The sequence below is a fragment of the Lissotriton vulgaris genome, chromosome 7, assembly GCF_964263255.1.
Source record: "Lissotriton vulgaris chromosome 7, aLisVul1.2, whole genome shotgun sequence".
Lineage (NCBI taxonomy): Eukaryota > Metazoa > Chordata > Amphibia > Caudata > Salamandridae > Lissotriton > Lissotriton vulgaris.
Genome location: NC_141695.1, coordinates 18142198 through 18169821, shown reverse-complemented (window position 1 = coordinate 18169821; position 27624 = coordinate 18142198). Strand labels below are relative to the sequence as shown.

Here is a 27624-nt window from a genome sequence, read left to right as displayed (position 1 = left end):
CATACCTGCAGTGTCTCCACATGAGTCAAAGGTCAGACAACCCAATGGTCTGGTGCCTAACTGTGGTAGGGGATGACTTGAACAAGACGTTTGCAGCCTATAATGTGTCTCTAAGATGCACAAGGTCCCAGAGGAGTTCTGGGGAGGTAGTCTATGGAGGTACATGCCCATGGTTCAGATGGACACTCTTCTTACACTAGAGGCAGGGGACCAGACATGCTACACTGCTATGAAGGCCATCTTGACCAGTAAGGGCTGGTTGACATCTAAGAGATACCGACAGAGGTTCTGGGCCAGTCACAAGCTATCCACGCAGAGCTGGATTGACTGTGTAGACTATGTTGGCAAGGCATTGAAGGCTAGATGAGGGGCAGCAAAATAGATAATTATTCAGGGCTGTACAGATTGATTTTAAAGGAACACATGCTTGATATTTCTTTACAGAGCTGCGCCAACACTGAGTGAAAAATAAGCTTACTGATCCCATGAAGCTTGCTGAGGAGGCGGACATCTGGGTCAGCACCAGAGTGTCCAAGACAGCATCTGGGGGACTCCCAAAATGGTGATCAGGGTTCCCACCAAAAGACGGAAGGGGGATAAAAAGAAAGAGTTCTCTTCAGGCCCCAAAAAAACTCATGCAAAAGGGTCTGGTCGTGCAAAAGGGTCTGGTTCTCATTCTTAATCTGGCTGACATAAGTAAAACGACCCTGACAAAAGTCAGCAGCCCAAGCCTGTTAAGTGCAATGTGTATGGACACTACAGAGTGTCCAAATACGGCACAACCTCCCACTGGAGGAAACGATCTAGGGGTGGTGAATGTAGTGCTCCCTGGATGACAGTGAGATGGTTCCTAAGGTCCACGTGACCTTGAATACTGCATAGTATAGGCAATGGGCCACGATCAGTGGGCAAGGTGTGAAGGCTCTGAGGGATACAGGAGCCAGTGTGGCCATGGTAAGGAGTCAGCTGGTTTCCCTTGAGCAGGTATTTCCAAATGCATTCCACCAGGTTGTGGTGACTGACAACAGAAAGGGTCAATATCCTGTGGCCCTGGTTCCATTTGAGTGGGGGGTGGGTTGCAGGTCTTCTGAAAGCTGCTGTGAGCCCCGCCATGTGGATTGTTTGCTAGGTAATGACCTTGAGCACACTGCCTGGAAGGAAGTGGAGCTCAATGCTCATGTGGAGATGGTAGGGTTACCTAATTAGATCTGTGCTACTAGGTCCATGGGAGGCAAAAAGGGCTGGAGCCTGGAATAACGGACCAGCCAGCTGCTAAAAAAGGGAAAGGCAGAGTGTGTGGGAAACCAGCCCCTAGATGTGCTCACAGTGAGGTGGGTGGGGCACCTGCGCTGGCCGTCCCGGAGCTCACTGAGGAGGCCACTGCTCACCTAGATGGCCTGCCTGTCATTCTCGGTGGTATGTAGAAGGGGGACCCGCCAAGGAGGAGTTCTGTAGGGCACAGAGAGAGTGTCCAAACCTTGAGGGACTGAGGTAACAGGCTGAAGCCCAAGCAGCAGGTGATGCCTCTGGCAGTCACCATATTTACTGGCACTTCAGCCTCCTTTACAGTGAGCCTAAGGTTCCTGACCACGGGACAACAAGGGCCCTGGTGATCCCCCAATACTATAGGGCCTTCTTCAGGAGCTGGCGCACAAAATTCTCCTGGCAGGACACTTAGTCCAAGGCAAGACCTTTGCAAGACTTGTCCCAAACTTTTATTTGCCCAGGATCAAGAGTTCCTCACATACATTCTGTAGGACCTGTGTGACGTGCCGGGCTATTGGGAAGACAGGACAAAAGCTTAAAGCCCACATTTACCCACTGGCAGTCATTGGCACACCCTTTGAGAGGGTGGGCTCAACATTGTAGGGCCTATGGATCCCGAATTGCTTCAGACAACAGGTTCATCCTATTTCATGCCACTAGGTATCCAGAGGCAATCCCTCCGAGAACGGTGACTGTCCCTGAAATGGCAAAAGCCCTGATGGGGAATTTTATGGGAGTGGGATTCTCCAAGAAGGTTGTGTTTGACAGTAGCACAAACTTCATGTCTGCATATATACAATCAGTGTGGAAGGAATGTGGAGTTACAAGTTCCCTCCACCCCTTACTTCCCACAAACCAATGGGCTTGTTGAAAGGTTCATTAAGACCCTTAAAGGCAAGATTAGAGGCCTTGAGGAAAAAGTGGGATAGCCTATTGCCGTGTCTGTTGTCTGCCTACAGGGAGGTATCACAGAAGGGAGTGGGCTTTAGTCCATTTGAACTTCTTTTTGGCCACTCTCTTAGAGGACCCCTGAGTTTGGTCAAGGAAGGCTGGGAGCAATTTCCCAGTAAATCTCCTCAGGATGTAGTGAGCTGCATGTGGGCCTTCAGGAGCAAAATTGCTAAGTTGTGGAAGTTAGGTTCCAAGAACCTAGAAGCCAGCTAAGCTGTCATGGAGGAGTGGGAAGACAATAACTATACCACTTTGGATTTGCAGCCTTTTCGGAAAGTTTGGGTAATGGACCCAGTGGAGCCCAGAGCTTTCCTTGACTGCTGGACTGGCCATATGAAGTGAATGAGAGAAAGAGAAAGTGGGAGACCACCTACCTTGTGGATCTCGAGACCCTAGCCAACCCCACTGTGTGCTGCATGTCATTCGTCTCAAGCTACACTCTTAAGAGGTCTGAGGTCACGGTGCTGCTGGCAACAGATGGCGAAGAGGAGAGTGACCTCTTAGCCTACAAGGAGAAGGATGGGTCTGTGGAGGGAGATATCCTTTGCCCCAACCAAACTCCTGAACAACAGAGAAGCTGCCACCAAGTGTTGGAGCAGAACTCATCTCTTTGTTCCCTTATCCCTGGGACTACCCACCTCTGTACCCATGATGCGGGCACTAGGGACAACCTCCTTGTTAATAATAGGTCTTACAGGTTGTCAGATGGGGTGAGGTTGAGCATTAAGGCTTAAGTGTAAAGAATGCTCAAGTTGGGGGTGATAGAACCCTCCAGTAGCCCTTGGTCCAGTCCTGTGGTTCTGGTCCCAAAAGCTGCCCCCAGGCTCCACACCTGAGCTGAGCTTCTGTTTGGTTTACAAAGGGCTACATTCAGAGACCAAAACTGATGCTCACCCCATCTCCCGGGCAGATGAGCTGATTGAGGGGTTAGGGTCTGCCCAGTATCTCTGTACCTTTGATCTTTCATCAGGGTACTGGAAGATCGTCACGACAGAGGGGGCGAAGGAGAAGTCAGCCTTCTCCACTTCACAGCGCCATTACCAGTTTACAGTGATGCTTTTGGATTAAAGAAAGCCCCTGCCACCTTCCAGAGGCTTTTGAACCAGGTCGTTGCTGGTATGGAGGACTTCTCTGTGGCTTATTTGGATAACATAGCTGTCTTCAGTAGCAGCTGGAAGGACCACTTTTTTACCTCCAACAAGTGCTTCAGGCTCTGCAACAGGCAGACCTGACTATTAAGGCAAGTAAGTGCCAGATAGGGCAGGGGACTTTGGTGTACTTGGGACACCTGGTGCAATCCCTTCAGGCCAAGATACCAATCATCATGGCCTGGCTGCCCCCCAAGACTCGAACTGAGGTCAGAGCATTGTTGGGCCTCACTGGGTATTATAGGATATTTTTCAAGGGCTATGCACCATTGTGGCCACCTTGACTAAGCTGACTTCCAAAAAAGCAGCTCAGGAATGTAAATTGGACAGAGGCATGCCAAGTTGCATTTGATTCCCTGAAGCAAGCCATGTGCACAGCTTCTGTACACAGATCTCCTGACTTCTCCAAGGAGTTTATTGTGCAGACCGATGCCTCAGAGCAATGCACAGGGGCAGTACTATCTCAACTTAATGTGAGGGCCTGGAACAAACGGAAGTCTTCATCAAGAGGAGGTTACTCCCCAGGGGAAAATGGTGGAGTACTATAGAAAGAGAAGGTTTTGCATTGGTCTGGGCATTGAAGAAGCTGAGGCCATACTTGTTTTGCAAGCACTTCCTGATTCAGACTGACCACAGACCACCCAGGCAGTGAATCCAAAACTGTTAAGGTGGTCCATTTCCCTACATGATATGGACATCAGGGTGGAATACAGACCAGGGTTAGACCACGCCAATGCTGATTTTTCCGCCTTAGTAAAGATAACACCCTAAAGACTGGGTAGCTCTACCCACCTTCAGCTGGGGAGACATTTTAGACCTGCCAGCCTTAAGGTGGTCTTTCTCCAATCTTTTTGCCTCCACATTTTGCTTAATCATTTGGTTGGTCTTAGGATGCTGAGCACTTTACCAGTGCTAAAATGCATGCGCTTCTTTGTTAAACATGTGTTATTGGTGTATATGTACACCTGATTGACATATTTAATTTACTTATAATTCAGTATACCATATACCCAGGCCCTGTATGTTTAATGCTACTAGTGGTCTGCAGCACTGATTGTTTCTCCCACAGAAGTAGCCTTTCAAACCTGCCTTAGGCCTGCCACTGCAGTGCCTGTGTGTGCAGTTTACTGCCACTTCGACGTGGCATGTAAAACTACTTACCACACCTTAAACTCCCTTTCTACTGCAGATATGTCACCCCTAATGTAGGCCTGATTTTTATCCCTAAGGGCATGGTGCTATGTAAGTAAAAGGTCAGACATGTACTTCTATGTTTTCCATGTCTTAGTAGTGAAAAACAGCTACATTTGTTTTTCACTACAATGAGGCCTACTCCTCTAATAGGTTAGCACTGGGAATTCCCTTATGCACATTTAAGTAGTAATTCCTGATCAGACAGGAGTAGCTCTTTCACGTTTCATATCTTACTGTGAAGTTGGATTTAACATTACTATTTTAGAAATGCCACAAGTAGAAAGTGGGCATTTCTCATCACTTACTGTTCTGTGTGCCTGACAGCCTGTTTCCAATACATACCTGGGGTGGGTGACAGCTATACTTTGTGCATTCCCTATCGACAGCCACAACACAGGAAGGATAGGTGTGTCTGAGTACCCATCTACATACATCTTCATTCTAATGGCCTTGCCTGGGCAGGATGGAAGGGAGCGGCTAACACGTCCCTTGAATAGGCAGTGTCTTGACCCACACCAAGGACTGATTACTCCTACAGACAGGACTGGGTTGAAAGGGATCCTTGTGTACTTCAGAGAGCTACTTTGAAGTCACCCCTCACTTTTGGGTTTAAGGATTGGGTCTCTGAATCCCTAAAATCAGACACTTATGGATTTTTAACTGAACATCTGTCATCTTTGGACTGCAGACCTGGAAGGCTGCCTTTCTATTGTGTTGCCCTGCTGTCTACTGATATCTGACTCTGCTGAAGGAGAGCTTGGCTCTGCCTTCCCTGATCTCCAAGGGCTTGCTGGCTTGCCTCCTGTTGCTTGAGAATCAGGAAAATCAAAACCTCTACCCCTCCTATGCCTGGCTCACTGAAAGTGGCCCAGATACTTGCAACATGGATTTTGATTTGTCTCCTGTGTGCTAGTAGCTGAAACGACATATTGGCCCGGTTGCAGGAGTAAAAACAGGGTATTGCTTCAGAACCAGCACTTTGCCTCCCAATATTGACGAATCAGTCATTGTATCACCGGCGCTGAAGCTTGGTGAGACCGGCGCATCTCCTCGACTGCGTGACAGAAACCCGACGCCTCTCGACTCCAGCACACAACTTTGGAACTGACGTTTTACTTTCACTGCGTGGATAAGATTGACGCCTCTCGTTGCTTGCATTCAGGAAAGCCACTTTGTTTATCGGGCCTGCGTGGGTCTTGTAGCCAGCCTCCAAGCGGTCGGCCTAAACTATCACTTTGGCCCAAGTCCAGCGCGACCTAAAATAACCTTTTTAGCGCTACATGCTTCTAAGCTCTTTATTGCATTTATTCCTCTAAAATACAATATCTCAAATTCCATACATTGGATTATTGTTGTTTTGTTTATAATATAATCTATTGTTATTAACCTGTGTGGAGTGTTTTTGTGGTGTATTTATTGTGTTACTATGTGTCTGTTGCACAAATACTTTACACTTTGCCACTTTAGTTTTTAGCCTGACTGCTCTGTGCCAAGCAACCTGAGGGTGAGCACAAGAAAACTTTTAGTGTGTATCTTACTTACCCTGACTAGAGTGTTGGTTCCTGCCTGGCCTGCATGCATACCTCCACCAAGGGTAGAAGGACCAGGGATCCCAGGCCTATATCTTTCTTCCTGATTATTGAAGGAGCGAGGGAACCGTACTCAAAGCTCTGGACCCTAAGAGCTTCAAAGTTTCAAGTTAAGGTTAGGTATGAGTATGCCTGCTGTTTGCTCCTTGTTGAATAAATAAACAATTTCTTGCATAATTTCAATGAAAATTAAATGAATTTCTTACGAGTTGAAATGTCATTGTAACGGCTCTAGCCAAGATAAAACGAAGACAAGAAGGATTTAGCCTTATACGTGATTAATTCATCTACTCACAGAAAAGAAACGCATACTCATACCTAACCTTAACGTACATTCCTCCAGCAACCAGGAATCTCAGTTCTGGCACTGAGGGAGTGGGGGAAGGGATGACAGGCAGCAGGGAAACCAGCCTGCTACTTACGCCTGTATCTAGCATTTTTGCAGCACGTCCAGAAATATGCGTGTCACACAACACCCCAATTATCAGGAGCATGGGTTTTTGGTCAGTTTCTGTTTGATTGGCACATTTCATCCTTTATAGGTGTAGGAAGGTAGGATCCTTCTGCATGTTTAATCCCACTTTTTGCCTGGTGCTATGCTTGTTTTTGGCTAGTCTGATTGGGATCCTGCCAATCAGGACCCCAGTCTATCTGCTTTCTCCCTAAATTGTTGTGTTCAGCACTTGGGTACATCCCAGATTGGAAACTGGGGTACCCTTTTTAGTCCCGAGTATATGGTACCCATGTACCCAGGGCATAGGTACCCCAGAGGTCTCCCATGGACTGAAGCATGTATTATGCCACCCATGAGAGACCATTCAAAATGGAACTACAGGTCTGCCATTGCAGCCTGTGTAAGTTGGTGCGTGCACCACTTACTAAAGATATAGGTTTACTATATCGAAGAGTCATTGCAATTAAAACCTATAAGTCACTTCTATAGCAGGCCTTTGCAATCCTGAGGGCAGGGTGCTTGGTTCTAAGTGAGAGGGTGCCCCTGCATGAGCAGGACATGCCTACGGAGTCCATTCTCCCGGGTTGTAAGTGAAGCAGCCATATACTATATAGAGGAGCACCGCCTAATTATATGATGATTATCTCGAAACTGGCTGCAATCATACCCCCACACCGTAAACGGTGTGGAAGATATGATTCCAAGCACCGGAAGAGCCCTCAGTTAGGCTCTCAGGGGGCATATTATGAAGCCTGGATGATAAAATTATCGCCGCTTTATCGGCAGGAAACTGCCGCTAAAGTGGCGATAATGGCTTGATAATATGCTCTATGGAATTCCAATCGAAGCTCATGTTAGATGTCCTTCACACCTAACATGAGCTTCGATTGGAATTCCATAGAGCATATTATCAAGCCCATTACTCCCACTTTAGCTGCAGTTTCCTGCCGATAAAGCGGCGATAATTTTATCACCCAGGCTTGATAATATGCCCCTCAGTGTTCCCGGTACCAGCCTTCTTGTCCCGGACAGCACAAAATGGTTGCTGCCGACCAGAGACACATTTCTGCCCTCCTGCTGCTGAGCCAAGCTCGAGCAGGGGAAGGTAGAACAATAGGCATCCTGTCACAGGGAGGTGGGACCACCTCCTAGGCATGATTTTGTGTATAAGGGCTGGGTGGGTGCACTTGCCAGCGCCAGAAAGTCTGCATAAGGGCACATTTGGTGTCCCTGGGCATAGTCTAGTTCAAATCAGTCCTGGATACTAGTATTACCAGATCAGTCAGGCTTAGTTACAGAAGGATCCACTACGCATAACCTGCGCACATTATTTTCTACGCCACAACAAAGACAAGGGGACCCTACTCACTTAGGAACCAGGGTATATATTATATATCGGAAGCAATGGTTCCAGTGGCACATCAGTTGTATAAATAATAATCAGTACAACAATCGTTAATCAATAACACGTAGAAAGGGTTTTTAGGAGGATGTCCAAAAGGGAAGAAGACTCTACACAGTAAGATATCCAATCATCATTTGTATTTCATTTTTTTCATAATACAATGTCAAACCATCATTTGTATTTCTTTTTTCATTTTTCATTTTTCATTTTTTCAATACAAATGATGGTTTGACATTGAATTATGAAAAAAATGAAATACAAATGATGATTGGATATCTTACTGTGTAGAGTCTTCTTCCCTTTTGGACATCCTCCTAAAAACCCTTTCTACGTGTTATTGATTAACGATTGTTGTATTGATTATTATGTATACAACTGATGTGCCACTGGAACCATTGTTTCCGATATACATTATTTTCTACGCTGCATTATTTCGAACCAGACTTTCACGCCGTTACTGTGCTGCTTGATGCAACAAAAGCATTTGACTCTGTACATTGGTCATACATGTTCACGGTTCTGAGTAGGATGGGGTTCCTCCCCTTCTTTGTGCAGTGGCTTCGGGTCCTCTATAATGAGCCGGTCGCCAGAGTGCGAGTCAATGGCAGAGTTTCGTCCTTGTTCTCTATAGAAAGGGGCACGAGGCAGGGATGCCCCCTGTCGCCCATGCTTTTCTCCCCGGTACTAGAGCCTCTGGCCTGCAAACTCCGCCAGAAACATTCCGCCGCCGCATTATGGTTCCGACAGCGACCGCTGATTGTCTCGCTTTACGCAGATAATATGTTGCTCTACGCCCGGGAACCCTCTGTATATCTATCACCCCTTCTAAGGGAATACGTTCAATTTGAAAGGTTTTCAGGACTGGGCATTAATTGGTCCGAATCTGTGGTCTTTCCATTAACAGTGCACACGAGGGAAATTGACGGTGACTTCCTGCTGTCCTGGACCTCTGAGCCCGTGAAGTACCGGGGGTGTGGATCCACAGGGATCCAGCTGTGGTGATAACAGAGAACAACAGACATTCCATTACGCGCATTACAAAGCAGGCAGAGCGGTGGTCACGTCTCCCTTTATCGTTGACAGATAGAATCACTGTGGTAAACATTGTGTTTCTGCCCAAGCTGCTGTACTTCTTTATTAACATACCCATTAAACTGAATATAGTGCTATTTCGAACGTTGCAGTCGGCACTGCTGACCTTTGTCTGGAAGGGAAAACAACTGAGATGCCGATGGGATCTGCTAGTGCAGCCTTTTGATCAGGGGGGCTCTGAGGCTCCGGATCTCCGTCTTTATTACCTCTGTGCGCGGGCACACTTTGCCCATTATTGGCACTTCCCGCAGCGCTTTCAACCGCATGTGGCTATTGAAGCGGACGCTGTCCTTCCCATTCCGGTGCAGGCTATGGTTCTGTCGGGTGGCTCCGGTGGACCCCGGATGGAAATAAACTCCCCTTTGTGCACGTCCTGGGCGTGGCGGGCTCTGGCTGCTAGAGTGCACGCATCTCATCCGGAGGTATCGGCTGCTCGGGAGCCCGCCGCACTGAGGGAGCTTGCAACGGCGGGCATTGTCAGGGTAGGGGATCTGTACAAGGAGGGTCTATAAACAGTCAGGGAACAGGTTTTTAAGTGTTCAGGAAAATGGCGCTCAGCTTGTCACGGTATGTCTTAGAGTCTCGTGATATAAAATTAGGTGCTTCTTGGCAGAGGAAAACCTTAACCTCTGTAAGAGAAGGGGTTCAGAAACCTCTCTCTAATGTAAATGGACAACAATCCAGAGCACACTTTGTGTATCCAATCAAGAATCAAACTTCAAGCGGTCAAATGATTAAAGTGATGGGATAGATCATACACGCATAAGTCTTTCAAAATGTATTTTATTGTTCAACAGTGTTCTTTCTTTCTCCGGAAACAGGAGCTGCATTCGGCTCAACCCACGGGCTAATAGCCTTAAAATACCTACGCTGTGTGTTTTGTTACACACGATCCCCTATGTTGACGAAACGGTAACCGTTTACTTACGGTACCGCCCTACAACCACACGCTAACATCCCGATTAGGACCGGGACGGAATTATCACCGGTCTCCCGATAACGCGCCTTGATCATTCAGATCAGCCCTGAAGATTCACAGCCACATGCTGTGATGAAACACGTGTAGGCTAGAGTGACATACACAGTGATTCTCAAGAAAGAACACTGTTGAACAATAAAATACATTTTGAAAGACTTATGCGTGTATGATCTATCCCATCACTTTAATCATTTGACCGCTTGAAGTTTGATTCTTGATTGGATACACAAAGTGTGCTCTGGATTGTTGTCCATGTACAAGGAGGGTCGCTTCAAAACCCTTGGTGAGGCCCAGAGTGGAGTAGATTGCAATTTCATGTTCAACTTCACGTACGTCCGAGTACGTCAGGCCATTCAGGATTCATATCCGGACTTCCCTGAGGAGCCCACTGCTCTTTGTGCGCTGCAGGCGATGGTCAAGGGGGAGAGTCTCAAGGGGCTTATTACTAGGCTCTATAATACCTCCCAGCGGGAACGAGAGTTGGAGGATGTTAGAGCTGGCACCATTGGCGTGGGTCTCCCTTCCATTTTTGTTGTTTCCTCATGTATTTTTGCTGGTGTTAGATGCTTTGGGCACTGGGCCACTGCTATTCAGTGCCACAGTGGAAGTGCTCCCTATTGTAAATTGATGTATGGATTAGTGATTCCATGTTTGGCAATTAGGTTTACTTGTCAGACCCTAGTCTAGTGCACTAAGTGTGCCAGGACGTGTAATCCAAATGCTGCTGGTGGGCCTGCAGCACTGGTTGTGCCACCCACAGAAGCAGGCTTGTAAAATGTATCTAAGGTCTGCCATTACAGAGCCTGCGTGCAGTCTGGTACTGTCATGCTGACTGGGCAAGTGCACCCACTTCCTAAACCTTCCCTTTTCTTCATATTAGTCACCCCTATGGTAGGCCCAAGGGCAGGGTGCATTGTAAGTATAAGGTAGGACAAGCCCTGATTGGGTGGCATGTCCTAATAGTGAATTACAGCCAATTTCGTTTTTCACTATTGCAAGGCTACCTGCTCTCCATAGGTCAGAATGGGCTGTTAGAATTGTTACATTTTATAATCCTAACAGGCTCAGAGAACATGGTAGAAATTCGAGTTTAGTATTCCTGAACTCAGAATAATAAAATACATCTTTTAGTAAAGTTTATTTTAGTATTCTGTCTTTGCAAATACCACTTTTAGAAAGTAGGTATTTGCTTGTCTAACCATTCAGACCTGCCTCTGCTAGGTTGTGTGTCCCTTTGTCTGGTTTTGTGAGTGACAGGGCTGGGGGATTCAAAGAGACAGGCTGAGTCACCCTGTTGTGAATAGAGAGATCTGCATCTTGATTGGAGGGAGAAGTGCACCTGAACTCTGAATAGGGCTGTGCCTGCCTTCCACAATACTGGCTCCACCTCCTGTGGTGCGTCTGATGTCTCTGCCCTGCACACTGAAAGAAGAGAAGGAAGATTGTCAACAAAGTGCTCCAGGGCTGTACTTGCCTTCCACAATGTTGGCTCCACCTCCAGTAGGGTGTCTGATGTTTCTGCTCAGCACTGTGAAAGGAGAGGAGAAGTCTGGTAAACAAAGTGCTCAGGAACTGGATTGGACTAGGCACAAGCCCCTCTCCCCTCAGAGAACAAAGTGTTTTGGGGTATAAATATTGGGATGCTGAGCCCATAAAATTAGATCACTTTTGGACTACAAGAAGAAACCTTTACTGAGGAGAGGAACCTAAAGAAACTGGGGAGAGACTATTCCCAAGCTGAAGTGCTGCGTGGGGGATTGGCCTACAGTGGTTGCCTTACTGCCAAAGGAAGGAGAGAGGAACTTTGTGTACTTTTCTTTCAACTTGTGAAGGATCTCAAAGGGCTTGGAAAAAAACTTGCCTCCTGCTGAAGTCTCAGGGACAACATACTTCAACCCCCAGCTCCCCAGAGTTCTTTGGAAGTGCCTGCTGCTGTTTTGGGCCTTCTGAGGGACTGCGTGTCGCAAGGAGCTGGAAGCGCGACTCAACGAGAAGAAGCGTGTTGCCGTCGCTGTGCCTGCGCCGTCGCAACTGCGGAGAAAGGAGGGTGTCGCCGCTGGAACAGTCGCACTGCACCGCATGGGAGAGAAGCGTACCGTAACGAAGAGGAAGCGTGTCGCCTTCGCTGCTGCTGCCGTCGCAACTCCAGAAGAAGGAGGGTGTCGCCGCTGGAGCTGTCGCACTGCACCGCATCAGAAGAAGAATCTCCCAACGAGGTCGGAGCGTGTCGCCAACGCTGTGCCTGCCGTCGCAACTCCGAAGAAGGAGGGTGTCGCCACTGGAACTGTCGCATTGCACCGCATCGACTAAGAGCACCTCGCATCCCGAGAAGCGCGCCGCCGCCGGAGCTGCTGCCGTCGCATCTTGGATGTCGCCGCTGTAGTTGTCGCATTGTGCGGAAGCTTCACGCATCGTGGAGAACAGCGTCGCCGCTGGAGCTGTTGCCGTCGCATCGTAAGGGTGTCGCAGCTGCAGTCCACGCATCCAACCGAGAGCTTCTCACATCCACCCGAGAAGCGTGCCGCATCTGGAAGATTTTCACGTCTTTATTTATTTGCACCTGAACTTTGCCGCATTTCCCATCGCTGCGACATTGCTTGTCGTGGAAGCGCAACGCAACCTAAGGTACATTGACGCAGAGTGTCGCATCTAACAACTGAACTGAACTAAGCTTAAATCTACTATCTTAAAGTAATCATAGTGTGTATTTTTGTCGTTTATGGTCTTGTGGTAACTCTATATAAAGTCTACTTATTTTTTATATAAAACCTGTGTGGTGTCCATTTGTAGTGTTGTCACTGGGTTACTGTATGTGGTCACATCTGCTTAACTTACAACGCCTCTGAAATAAGCCTTGACTGCTTGAGCCACGCTACCTAGAGGGTGAGCAGGGGTTATTTTAGGGTGTAATCCCCTTGTCCTGACTAGAGGAGAGGGTCCCTGCTGGTAACAAGTACCCACCTGTGCCAACCAGAGAGCCCCAAATCTAACAGAGGACCACCCGTCATGCCAACGCTGGCAGATTGCGATAGGCAGTCCAATCTCGATGGAGGTATGGACGGCATGCTGTCAGCTCACGGGCCGCCTAACGGCCAACTGCAACCTCAGGATTATCCATTTTAAATTCCTGCATCAGATATATTACTCGCCCTTAAAACTCCATAAGTATGACCTGAGAGAAACGGTGAACTGTGTGCGGTGTGGTGCTGTGGATGCAAATTTTTATCATGCTGCATGGCTGTGTGGGACAGTGCTTGCATTCTGGACTGAAGTGACTCGCATCTTGTCGGAGTTGGTGTTGGAGCCTGTGGCTTGTACGCCTGAGTTGTGCCTCCTGGGTTATGTCAAACGCCTGAAGTCAGCTAATAGACGCATTGTGGCAATCTCCACCTTGTTTGCAAAGCGGGCGGTGGCACAGCGATTGGGATCGAGGTGTGCCCCACTATAAAACAGTGGCTTAAGGACCTGGTTTATTGTAGAGACCAGTTGCAGGTGTATGAGGAGGAGTGGCCGGAATCCTCCCGCTCTAAGGACTTCTGGTGCCCCATTACAGCATATCTGATGGCTCATCCTGATTTGTTCTAAAGGGTATTGTTCCATGTGTTGCAATGCTGCATTGAACCTTAATACACTCTCAATGGACAAGACATATATTACTACAGGGACTGAATGTTGGGTTACTCCACCTCTGCAGTGTGCTTCCTGGTTGTAGCTGACCACTGTGCAGTAAAGGTTCTTGTTGTGTCGCTGCAGGGTGGTGCACATAAGTATTCTATCCACCCTGGGAAGGTTCGGGGCGGGCGGGAGGGTTGGGGAGTTCCTGCGGAATGTTGTTGATAAAATTGATAAATAAAATTAAACGTTTTTGTTTTTTAAACTGTCCTGGGAGCCATTGGCTCCCACTCTGGCGTGAAACTGGACAAAGGAGATGCAAGTAAACTCCCCCTGTCTAGACCGTCACCTGGGAGGGTCCCCTGAATCATCCCAACCCTTTCCCTAGGGTACTCAAGGGTTTACCTGGTTGTAGGTCCGAAAATTAGTCATGGGATAAGATTCAGATCAGACACCACTGCCTGCCTTACCCTCTTACCAAGTTTGAGGCCAGTAGTCCTTGTGGGGGTTGCAATAACCGAACCCCTGGGTACTGCGTCCAACTTACAATTGCAAAGGCTTGTTGGTCTCTTTGCAAGAAGATCTTCAGGTTCCAAGTAGCCTCAACCTCGCGCATCTCCTGCGACCAGAATCTTCAGCTACAACGCATCGTGTGCATTGTGGCTTGCATCTTTTGGTGAGGTGCTTGAAGTCCTCTCGCGACTCTAGTGGTCCATTTGAGGGTCACCTTTGTTTTCTTCAGGCTCCCCTGCTTGCTCAAGGCCTGCCCTGACTCCCCCATTTGTGGTGAGTCTCCTGGACCTTGCTGGTCCTCATCGTATACTTTCTTTACTTCCTGGGTGGGCTGTATTGGCCAAGTCTTGTTGGTGCTCCCGCCGGACCCCGACCCCTCAGCACTCGACATCCTTCGTGGGACAGCTCATATCCAGTTCCTGATCGTCCTCTGCATCGCCTGGTCCCCACCGCTGCAGGGTCAAGGTCCTCGTCATCTTCCCTGAAGCACCTGACATCATGGGCATTCGTCTATCAAGCTCCTGGTCACTCCTCAGTGACCCAGACTCTATCCCCTCTGCTTTCAGGTACTCCTCGACAAGAATCCACGTATGGATTCCCACAGACACTTTCTCCACTTCCAGCAGCGGCATCTCATAAGCCCTGCCCCTCTCACTTGCCTAATCCTATCCATTAAATGTTGATGAGGAGGGCCTGACTTCAAACTTTTTTTTTGCTTTAAGACCCCATAAACAAAATGTTTTGAAGACCTCTGTGCTAGACCACCGCTCTATCGAGGTATATAACTAGGTAGTCTGCTGGGGTGCAACTTAAGTTTCCAGCCATTGTTTGAGGAATTAAACCATGTCATGTCCCTCTGCTTATTCAAGAAAAACAGTCTGTGAGGTCTTGGAATGTGCCCTCAATTTCCTCCATGGTTGCAGTTGTGATATAGTCATTTCGGTCTCTTTGACGCAGCCAGACAACTTCCCATGTTTGGATTCCAATACGTTCTTTATAGACGTGAGTGTTTCAAGAATTCTTTTCAGTTTGGCATCTACTGGTGTTGGTTTTTCAGCACCTGTATCATCTTCGCTTCCTGATGACAGATTTTTCTGTACCTTAATTTCACCCAATGTTGGTAACTCTGCTAGTTGTACAATGTGGTCTGGAGGGAGAGGGATGGGGGTGCTTGCTGTTTTACCTTCTGGCACCCTGTGGTTTTGCAGTGAACCAGCACCTACTCTGGGAAAATTTCTTCTTTTTCTGTCGATTCCGCCTTGGGAGGCCCCTTGTCACAAGTGCCAGATTCATTTCTGCCCAGGTGTTTATCTAACTCAGATTTCCAGCTCAGTTTCAGCTGCGCTTTGTGGGCGGTTTATCAAGGGGACTTTATTTTGTCCTCTTCCTACTGGCCTCTTGCTGAGATGGGAATTATGGGTCCCTGTTCAATATTTGGGTGATGCCCGAGATCCCAGCCTCTTTCATGAGGTCTTTTCCATCTTAAGCTGCTTTTAAGCCCATTCTGTGCTGCTTTTCCTCTCTACTGGTGCCAGAGGCTTCTTTTTTGCAACAAGGCTGCAGCAAAGTATATAAACTTCTGTGCTAGGAGGTAGCAGATCAAGAGAGCTGCCTTCCCTCCACCCACAGGTCGGGAGCCACGTACATTCACCGCTGACCAGGGAAAATGCTGTTTCACTCGCTCGGAGAGATGCCATCCCAAAGGACCGCTATCACCACATATCACTCTTCTCAATAGTTCTCACACATCATGTCTGTCTTTTGATGTACTTTTTTAAAACCATACAGCCACAAAACTACAATCAGGATTGGGCCTATTCCTGTCCAAATGGATGGTATGAGGATTTATTAAACAAAAATAAAACATGGAAACAATACATTAACATAAAGTTAGCAGGATGTGACAGATTTCCTTACCTCAGGCATGTAATTTATAGTGACGTTTAAATGAAAATCGGAAATAAAAACAGTCACAATAAAAAGAACATCTTGTACTCCGTATAAATCATAAATGAAGGTAAGAGTTAAGACGTGGTTGTCGACGACGTTTCGATCCCCAACAATGGTTATTGGATCATCATCAGGACTAATGAATTAAAAAATGCCTGAGAAGTTCCTGGATAAGGTAGGGGAGAGGGGTAAGAGGGATAAAGAGGGGGAAGGGAGGGAGAGAAGAAGGAAGGGAGAAAGAGTTATTAGGGAGGTAGGGTGACTGATAGGGGGTTGGCGCTTACACCAGTGTGAATAATAATTATTTAATTGCGGGTGACACATTCTATGCTGGGGACCCAGTGTGGTGGGTTGCAGACAGCTCAGTCTAAACTCATGCAGAGTTAGGTGAAGGCGAGGCAATCTACGCTTACATGATCCGATGGAGACGCTTATATTATGCAATAGGTGATAAGGAGAAGGTTCTTACTATAGATGCAGCGTGTGAGACACAATACAAGTGGAGAGGAACAATGTCCTAACTAAAGGCTGATAGATCCAGTGCAGACTTTGAGATTCCTGGTAGATTGTCATTTAAGAGTCACGTGGAGAGCATCAATGTCCTATCCAGGGCGGCTAGTGTGTGTGCGGCAGGTCGACTGGTTAAGGAAGGTCAGATAAGGGGGTGATTAAGAAGACGACAGAGGCACCAGAGGTCACACAACCAAACATGTAGTGAAAGCGTGAGAGCGTTTATCGAGATAAGGTCTTAGGGGAGAACAAGGTCTCAACCCGAACTAGATCCGTAGGTGGGGGTAGATAGGTACTGGCAGCGCCTGATAGCTGCAAAAAAAGATTGGTAATGCATGAGGGTCTGTGAAGCTAGCTAGGCTGTAGAGGAAACAAGTATGTGGTATCATGCTGTACTTACCACGCTCGACGTTCGGGGAGACCGAAGCCAGGGAATGAATCCAAGGATGAGAGGCCCGAGGGGTGGAAAAGGGAGAGAAAGTGTTGAAGTACGAGCGCTGGCTGAAGTGAGGCGCGAGGTCCTGCATACAGCTGGTATATGGAAAGTGAAAGCTAACAAGCTTACCTGCACAATGGCCGCGAGGATTGTGGTCCGGAAGTGATAGAACGATGAGTGCTTACGCCGCGGGTCGATTAAGTATCAATGCGTGACTGTGCGCATGCGCGTTAGCGTAATAGCTAGAGCAGCATTAACCTGTTTTAGCCCGGCTAGTGGTGGGTGCCATGATGGGTGAAGTACGCTGTTAGATGGTAAAGCGGAGAAGGGGATACGCAGAGAGCAGGGTTTGGAAATGAGTAAAGGGTGAGCCATTCACATTCATCCGTAGTAGAATATACAGATATTCACCAGCATGTAAATGTAATGATATTGCATGAGATCAAGACAGAGTGGCCCAATTAAAATTAGAACATTGTGTAGCATTCTGATTCAACATTAGTCAACTTCAAAACCAGTCCAGAGCATATAAGTGTCACGATATGGCATAGGACTAATAAAGTGTGGCTAATTGAATTAGGACATAAGTATATAGGTAGAGTTACATTAGGCACAAATTGGTGGTTCACCAATGTTTGTAATCATGGTGTAATAGCCTTATTGTCATGAAAGTGGAGAGGAAAGTCATTCTACTCTTTCGATCAGGTTAGTCCAGTCCTCCATGCGGTTTAATTCAGTATGGAGACTGTAAAATCCATTTAAGTTCCTTCTTGTTTAGGATACCACTGATGTCAGAAATACAGGGTGGTGATTGGATCACATTAATTACTTGCCAATGAAGGTCGTTTTCGGTATGCCCCTGGATGGTGAAAAGTTCCACAAGTGGCGCATTGGGCGTTTGGCATCTCAGGCGGCTCCGGTGTTGGCATATTCTGATTCTGATTTTTTGCGTAGTTTGCCCAATATAGATTAGATTGCATGGGCATGTGATTGCATATGATATATAACATTTTGAGTGTTACTATTGGAGTAATTGGTTAAGGTTACATCAATTATTGCATACGCAGATTTCTTCGTATCAGTTGTTAAATGACAAACACTACAACTACCACATTTATAGTGGCCCAGTGTAGTAGGGAGGCCCCATATCTCTGTGAGTGTCTGCGTCATTTCTTGGTTGCCAGAGCTGCCCTAAGAGATCTTTTATGCTCTTATTATTTTTAAAGGCAAACAAAGGCGGTTCTAATTTCAATTTTCCAGCAGTGAGTACAGGCCAATGTTTTAAAATACATTTCTTGACTGAATTAGAAATCGGCGTGAATATGGTGACACATACAGTCTTCTCATCACAGTTTCTAGCTTTTGGGTCAGGAGTGTTTCACAAGGACAGTACCTCGTGCGCTTGAGTGAGTTCTTGACGAGTTTCGTGGATAGCCTCTATTAGTTATCCTTTTCAAGAGATTATGTGCTTCTCTGAAGTAGTCCTTTTTATGGAAACAATTGCGTCTGATGTGCAGGAATTGTGAATAAGTTAGGGAATCTCGCAATGCCCGTGGGTGATGGCTATTGTAGGCAAGTAGAGTGTTTTTCTCAGTTAGCTTGCGGTAGAGGGTGGTGTAGAGCCTATTGTTGTACTTATGATTAATAAGTCAAGGAAGGCCGTCTCTTTTTTGCCATATGTTAAAGTAAATTTAATACAGTTTCACTTGAATCTATTCAAGAGGACATGCGTTGCTATACGATACGAGAAAGAATGTTAGGAAGATTTAATTGTTTTTACTTGGATTAACCAGCATGTCACGGTAAGCGCAAAGCAATTAGCATCTGCAAGTCCGATTTTTTGGTTAAAATAATGATTTTGAGCGTCATGTGAAAAGGCAGGACGCACTTTTGTATTTAAAAGCCTAGTTAATTATGAGAGAACGACGAAGGGGCAACAGAAAGCCATATGTGTTAGGAATGGGATAAATATACTTTCTATAATGTTGCAATTAATGTTCACAGAATTACATGCATTTGGTAGTTTATAGAGGATAGTTGTTTAAAATACAATGTAGCATGTTGCATTAAAATTGAATGAATTATGTTTATATTTGTATTGGTAGATGCCCCTGACGAAGGGAATAAGTTCCCGAAATGCATTGGGTGGATGTAAATAAATTATGGCATGTGGAACCTACCATGGACTCCTGAACCTTTTTAGAAACCTTTTAGAAAATCGGTGAACCAAAGATTACGATTGAATAAAATGAATTGAACTATAAAGCATGGATGAAAGTTAATAGTTTAAAATTAAAGAAAAAAAGCAAAGAGTAAAGCACATGAACTTAATTCATTTGATTCAAATGATGTCGTGTCGTGGCAGTGCAGCTCGGTGGAATCTCAGGAGGTTCCCTTGGTGGATTTTAAGTAAATTTAAGACCATTACAATGGGCATTTAAGCATTCCTGGAACTGAATAAGAGATTCTTCATATCCTTTCCAAATTAAAAAGATAAGATCTATTTACCTTCTCCACTCCAAAACGTTCAGGGCAAATGGGTTGAGATGGGACAAAATCTTGTTGGTTTCAAGCCAGTCCATTGATCCTCTCCATGACTCCCAATTGACAATTTACCAGGAACCTCGAAGTCTGCGCTGGATCTATCACCCTTGGTTAGGACATCGTTCCTCTCGTGTCTCATTCACTGCCTCCATAGAAAGAGCCTTCTCCTTATCTCCTATTGCATGATATAAGTGTCACCTTTGGATCATGTATGCGTAAATTGCCTCGCCTTCACCTAACTCTGCATATGAGTTTAGACTGAGCTGCCTGCAACTCACCACACTGGGTCCCCAGCATGGAATGTGTAACCCGCAATTAATTCATTATTGCTCACACTGGTGTAAGTGCCAACCCCCTATCAGTCACCCTACCTCCCTAATAACTCTTTCTCCCTTTACCTTCCCTCTTCTCACCCTCGCCTCCCCCCTTTATCCCTCTTACCCCCTCCCCTACCTTATCCAGGCAACTTCTCAGGCATTTTTTGATTCATTAGTCCTGATGATGATCCCATAACCATTGTTGGGGATCGAAACATCGTCGACAACCACGTCTTAACTCTTACCTTCATTTATGATTTGTACGGAGTACAAGATGTTCTTTTTACTGTGACTGTTATTTCCTATATTCACTTAAAAGTCACTTTAAGTTACATGCCTGAGGTAAGGAAATCTGTTGATTTCCAGAAACCCCGTCACGTCCTGCTCACTTTGTTAATGTATTGTTTCTATGTTTTATTTTTGTTTAATAAATCCTAATAACATTCATTTGGACAGGAATAGACCCAATCCTGAGTGTAATTTTGTGGCTATATGGATGTATTCTTCTTGAAAGGGACTGCTGTCTCTAATAACTTACTACTACCCTTGGTCTCTTCTGACTATAAGGGTCCCCTTGTTCTGTGTTTATCTATTTTTTTTAAAAGCATAGAAGTTATTTCTTTATGATGTGACTGCATCTTATTACTGTGGTGGTGTTCTCCAATCCCAAATCATACCATAAATTACAATAAACGTTTCTTTAGCAAAGGCTCAGATATGTTACTGGTCTGGATCTTGTTGTCCAAACATGCTATTATCATGAGATTAGTCATTCTGCAATCTGATTTTTAGCTGCCCGACACCGTGAGCAGACCAGGCAGAGCAGCTGTGCCGGCAATAACTGTTAATTGATTCACTTTCTTTACCTTCACAGACTTTCAAAACCCTTCTGCCCCTGTGTTCCTATGAGGGAAGGGACTTGTACACACAGTGTCTTAATAGTTCACAAGATAAGATTATTAATGCTATTTGTGTATTATTGTAAATGCAGAAACTAATGGAGAAACTATTTTAAATCAACAGGTATTAAAGCCTGAGCAGAAACTGATACAGTGACGCCTTTGTTATATCACATGAAGAATGACACTGCTAAAAATGTAATGAAAAGCATGTGAAAATGCACCAGAAACGATATTAGAAGGCACACGCAGTCTGAAAATAATCAAGAACGGAGAGATTTTAAGTTACAGAATGTGAAGATGGTCTGAATCATCCGTCAAATGCGTGGTCACATCATGAGAACCACCCACGAGACAAGACAAATCTACTGAATGAAGGATTCCTTGGAGCTATATATTTTTCTCCCATTACCTGATTGAATTGCTACTAAAATAAACACTATTTGGGGGCTAATGTACAAAATATCACAACCAGAAGGGAGTTCTAAACAGTAGAGTATTATTTGAATTATAAATTGTCAGTACACATAATGTAGAGACCTCGCTAGCGACAGTTAATTGAGCTTACTATGGAAGTAAGAGCTTAATATCCACCGTTGGCAGAACTCACTATCCACAATCAACTGAGATTACTGTGTACAGTCGATAAACTTACTGTCCAAGGGCAACAGTGCTTATTATCCACATCTAACAGAGCCTCAGCATTCGGAGCCTTTTAGCCACAAACCATAGAGATCGATAAGTTTCCTAGGGTGTCGGAGCGTACTATCCTCTGTGGACAGAGCTTACTATCCAGAGTTTACAGACATTCCTAAACACAAGAAAATGCCTCTAAATAAGAAATTATATCAGTGCTCTGAATGTGACAAAGGGTTCAGGTTAAAGCACCAACTTATCGTCCATGAGAGAATCCATACAGGTAACAAGCACTTCCAATGCTCTGAATGTGGGAAAAAGTTCAGTACAAAAGCCCACCTTTCATACCATGAGAGAACACGTACAGGTTACAAGCCATACCAGTGCTCTGAATGTGGCAAATGCTTCTGCCAGAAAGGACAACTTTCTATTCATGAGAGGACACACACAGGTGAGAAACCCTACCAGTGCTCTGAATGCAACATCAGTTTCCCTACTAAAGGCAATCTGACAGAACATGAGAAAACACATACAGGGCAAAGACCTCATCAGTGCATTGAGTGCGGGAAAAGGTTCAGCCAGATGGGAGGTCTTAAAGTTCACATAAAAATACACACAGGAGAGAAGCCATTTCAGTGCGGTGAATGTGGGAAAAGGTTCGAGGCAAAGGATTCTCTCTCAGGCCATGAAAGAATCCATACAGGTGAGAAACCCTTTCATAGCACTGAGTTTGATAAAAGATGTTATCTGAAAAGTGAGATGAAGAAACATTTAAGAAAACACACAGGTGAAAAAATATTTCAGTTAAAAAAATACAGGACAAACAACACTGTCCATAAAAGAACACACATGGATGAAAAGATACATGTTTGCAGTGAATGTGGGAAAGGATTTAGGCGTAAGGAATGTCTCAAACGCCATTTAAGAGTACATACGGGTGAGAAACCGTATCAGTGCCCAGAATGTAAGAAAAGCTTTATTACTAAAGGACTGCTTACTATCCATGAGAGAACACATACTGGGGAGAAACCTTATCAGTGCTCAGAATGCAGTAAATGTTTTAGTTCTACTGTTAGACTGAGAATTCATGAGAGAATCCATACAGGTGAAAAACCGTATCGGTGCAGTGACTGTGGGAAAAGTTATAGTCAATCTGGAAGTCTACTTTTGCACAAAAGAATACACACAGGAAGAGAAAAAACACATCTTTGTACAAAATGTGAGAAAAGCTACTTTACCAAAACCCACCTTACACAACATGAAAAAACACATACAGGTGAGAAACCTTGTCTGTGCACTGAATGTGGGAAAAGATTCCGTGATAAAGTTTCTCTAATCCGACATGAACGAACGCATACAGGGGAAAAACCGTATCAGTGCACTGAATGTGACAAAAGCTTTGGCCGTACATTCACACTTACTGTGCATCAGAGGACGCACACTGGTGACAAACCTTACAGATGTACTGTATGTGAAAAAGGATTTAACCACCTGGGAGATCGTTTGAAACATGAGGGAATACATTCTGTGGATAAACGTTACAAGTGTACGGAATGTGGGAAAGGGTTTAGCCAGAAAAGATGTCTGACTTCTCATGAGAAACAACATATGGAAATTAAGCAATGACAAAGCATCTAAAAGCTACAAAGTATAGGATGGAAAACTGAAGGTTGAATTTGTTTTCTATTCCTCATAATGCAGAACAGCATCTTCAAGAATCAAGTCTAAAAAAACTAAACTTGGGCGCTGTACAAGGATGTCGTCCGCAAAGATGATAGATTTCAAGCCGTTCTGTGATCATTTTTATATATTTCATATATATTGGTTGTTCTAGATATTTAGTTTTAGCTTCAGTTATTCACAATCTATGGCTTTAAATGAAAATGCTTTAATCATACACCAGTGAAATACTTGCTCTGAGATATTGTGATAATATTGATTACACAAGTAAGTGATTCTAGATGATTTTTGAACATTGGTACATTGGCTTCCCTGTTATTTAATTTTAGCAAATTGCGCATGAAGTCTAACAGAAGTGCGTAAGAGACAGAGAGGAGACAGAAGCGCTAGTTGTATTTTAACATGATCTTACAACAATTTCTGCACATAAAGTTATGAAAGCTTTGAACATGTATTGTACCCTGAGAGGGCGTTGGACCAGACACGAGGAGGTGCTGCTGGGGCACAGCTGAGACCGTGATATCAACAACTTCCCTTTCAAAGGAAACTGCTTCTGCACATTTCATCTGAGTGCAGCTTATTGAAGGACGTGGACTGTAACTCTTTCTGCCACCTAGAACAAAACTCTTTTTGTTCTGCCAAGGTATATGGATGTCGCTTCCAGGCAGGTTATCTAATATGACTTCATAGGGTTTCCCTCTAGTACTAAGTTTACCCGAGGCAGATGCAAAAGGGGTTGGGAAACTGTCTTTTCACATTCTAAAATATATGCTGGATTTTTAATTATCATGTTTCAATATTTCCTTCTTTTCTGTTTTCTTGTAAAGATATTGACTGCTTTCCTGATTGTTTTTACTGTTACCACTATACAAGTTGTGTGTACTAGGATAGGTGTTTAGCTTTCAATAAAAGTATATAAACCCTTATCCAGGTGTGAATTCTTGAGTGTGTTCATCTAGAGGAGAGGTCTTCAAAATGTGGGGCCTGACCCCTGAGGGTCCGTGGCTCAATTCTCTAAAAGGGACAAATGCCTCAGGAAAGAAGTGTAAATAAAGATGGCCTAGACGTGCTGCCTTCTTTATTTGGTGGGTTTCCAGGCTGTCTTCATTTACAAATCTTGAAGTGCATGAAAAGTATGGGTGCTCTTGATCCGGAGTGCTATGGGGGCAGAGGTCATTGAATGTCATCGCAGGGTCAAAGGATTGGCTAAAAAGGACAAATATGTAAGTATTTTGTTATTTTTTTCTGCACGTAACTGCTTGTAAAGTAACCTGCGCACAGTGAAATGAATAATAAATGCAAGTTCCACATTTTATAATTCTTTGCAAAAAACTTAATTTACCTGTGCTAAACAAATTAATGTGACTGTGTGTAATGTAACTGGTGCTCATGTGAAGCACTCCAGTACCTTCAGGTCAAGTTTGCACTATATAAAACAAACAAAAAAAATAATCAGTGAGAAATTAACAATCTCAGTTGGTAAATGCACTCACTGCAGATGTCTGTGTGTGTGTGTGTGTGACCAGAAAGGCACATAACTAAATCCTAGTTGGTGTTGTGTGGAATAATGACATATGTATTGGTTCTCCTAAGGGATCCCAGCCTGTGACCGAAAGCACTGTGAGTTTGTAAGTCCTCATTTAAAATAGTATTACACTCCATATAAGCTAGACTGACACCATTTATTTATTTATTTGCAGTATAGTTTGGGCACAACAGGAAGGTATTGGAGCGTTTACATGAGTACCAGTTATATGGCAATATGTCACATTCATTTATTTTTTAGGCACTGGAAGATTAATTGATTTGCCTAGAATTACAAAATGTTGAGCAAAGGCCGGGGCTCAAACCTGGTTCCCCAGGCCCAAAGTCAGCAACTTTAGCTGTAACACCACATCTGAAGTAGTGTTTGAGATAAAACAAGTGCTTTCAAAATATATATTTTAGCACTAAGTAATCAGACTATACCTAGAGATAACATTTTAGGAAATTGTTATTATTTCTTGTAAAGCGCTTGAATGCCTAAAAGGCATCTTGGAGCTAGCTGAGTTTACAGAGGAAGAAGAATGCCCCGAAATGTGAGAATTATTGTACAGAAAAAACAAGTTTTCAAGGCCTTCCTATAGGCCAGCAAAGTTGGCAAAGTTGTAATGTCTAATGGGAGAGAATTCCAGCTTCTGCTGCTCCTATCACAAAGCTTCTGCCTCCCCAAGACAAGTGATGAAACCTGGGAACTGCTACAAATTTAGCAGATGCCCATCGAAGGGACCGACCTGCCTGGCATGTACCAATTAAAGATTTTCCTAATAAAATCTGGACCTTGGCCATGCAGTGCTTTGAAAGTGATACAAAGCGCTTTGAATGTGATTCTGTGCTTGACTGGAAGCCAATGTAGTTTCCTGACAAACTTAGAAATGCAGTGTCTCATTTACTGTTGAACTCTGCTAATGACACTTATATCACCTCTTAAAAAGAATAAATCTTTGTAGCCATCAAGCTTTAATGCACTCCATCAATTAAAGGCTGGTGAGAAGCCTCTTTCTTCTTTAGCTCTTTAGACCCCACCATGACCTTTGCTTTCAAACAAAGGCAACTCAAGGTCAGCATCAACCGTTCAGGGACAGCTGGTTTTGTAAAAAGTGAGTCCAGAGAGTGGCAGGGAGGGGAGAAACAGAGTCACATTCAGGTGCAGAGTGTAAAAGATGTGGCCCAGAAGAGGGGGCACTATAGGTGGGCTCATTTTTGTGTTTACAAATGAACAGAGACCACTTCATCAGAGAAATGCCCTCTAGGAAGAGGGGGGCAGGAGAAACTGGGCTGAGCACAGGGGCTGGAGCTTATAAGATCCTTTCAGTGGTACTTTTTCAGTAGCTCATTTTCAACCCTAAATGTGAGATTCATAAAACAGCAAGTACAGCAAACTAAACCAGTAACTGACCGACAAATCCGCCCCGTAATTAGGGTGTTGTGACCCTCAAACTCCTGGGCCCCAGTGCAACTGCACCTGCTGCACTAATGATTTTTTAAAGGGCCATCCGGCCCGGGACCAGGGTTCGAATCCCGGCGCGGCAGGTTTCTGGACCAGGGTCAGCGGACTCGATAATTCTCTCGCCTCGGTGCCCACTCTGATCAGCGATCACACTCGGCAACTCTGGGCATTACCTTGCCTCATCTTCACTAACGGCCCCACCAGACCGCCGGGGATGCCTGGTCTCACCCTGGAGATACCCATTAAGGGACCATCTCTCAGGGAAGCCAGGAAGGGTTTCGCAGCGGTCGAAGCGCCTTGGGACCCTCCGGGTAAGTAGTGTGCTATATAAATGCCTATACACACACACACATACACATTAGTGCTACAGATACTGGAGCCAAGGGTGTAAGTGACCACTGTACCCCAAGTATGTCTGCTAACTCCAAAGAATCAGAGCGAGGGCCCATTGTTCTCAGTAGCATTAGAGCCCAGGTCACTCTTGCTGTTTTTTGGGGGTATTTTTTAACTCGAAGGGGCAGAAAGTAGTTGTGCTGTAGGTACAGTGGCTCCGGGGCCCCGTGGTAGGAGAAGCCGACTAAACCCCAATCATCGTGGTTTTACTATCCTCCTTTGCTTGCATTATTGCCCATTGCACGCTTGCTGTGCCAGTGTGGCTTTGGCCTCGGAGGAATGGCTCAACGGAGGAAACACCTTAATTTAGACTCAAAGATGGGGGAGGAGGGGCAAGATGGGAGCCCTGTTCTTAACAAACGGCAGAGGAGACAGCCCGCTTTGCAAGGCAGCAGCTGTCATTAGTGAAGGGACAGCGAGCCTGTTGCAAGTGTGGAGTGGCACTGTGGGAAGGTGTGGAAGGTGTGAGAGAGGCAGGGGTGATAGCCTGCTACTCAGGGACTCAGTCATCAACAGTGCAGGAGGTGCGTTTGCATTGGGGCCTGGAGTGCGAGGGGCTCCCAACACCCCGATTATGGGGAGCAGTATTTTGAGGTCAATTCCTGGGTTTGTTTGCTGTATTTGCTGTTTTATGAGTCTCAGAGTGAGGGCCTGATGCAGACCTCGGCGGACGGGTTACGCCGTCGCAATGGTGACGGATATCCCGTCCACTGACATAAATTCTATAGGATATAATGGGATTTATATTACGGCGGATGGGATATTCATCATCAATGTGACGGAGTCACCCGTCCGCCGAGATCTAAATCAGGCCCTTACTGCGGATGACTATAAGCGACAGAAACAAGAGCGCTACACTGACCTCATAAACCCACCCCCATGCTCAGACTCATGGCTCCCGCTCCTCCAATCCCAAGAGCGCTACACTGACCTCATAACCCCGCCCCCATACTCAGACTCATGTCTCCCGCTACTCCAATCCCAAGAGCGCTAAACTGACCTAATAAACCCCGCCCCCACCCCCACCCTCAGACTCATGTCTCCCGCTCCTCCAATCCTTCTACACT

The 27624-nt window shown here is 45.4% G+C and overlaps 1 protein-coding gene across 2 annotated transcripts in view; it reads left to right on the top strand.

Annotated features, from left to right (window-relative positions):
• Positions 1 to 23326, top strand: part of LOC147700537 (uncharacterized) — a 55705-nt gene extending 32379 nt beyond the window's left edge. For both annotated transcript variants that reach the window (XM_086929690.1, XM_086929691.1), the window contains exon 3: positions 20984 to 23326. In XM_086929690.1, the coding sequence (XP_086785816.1) occupies positions 21685 to 23121 (1437 nt within the window). In that variant the 5' untranslated portion in view covers positions 20984 to 21684 and the 3' untranslated portion in view covers positions 23122 to 23326. The remainder of the gene's footprint in view (positions 1 to 20983) is intronic.
• Positions 23327 to 27624: the final 4298 nt, after the last annotated feature.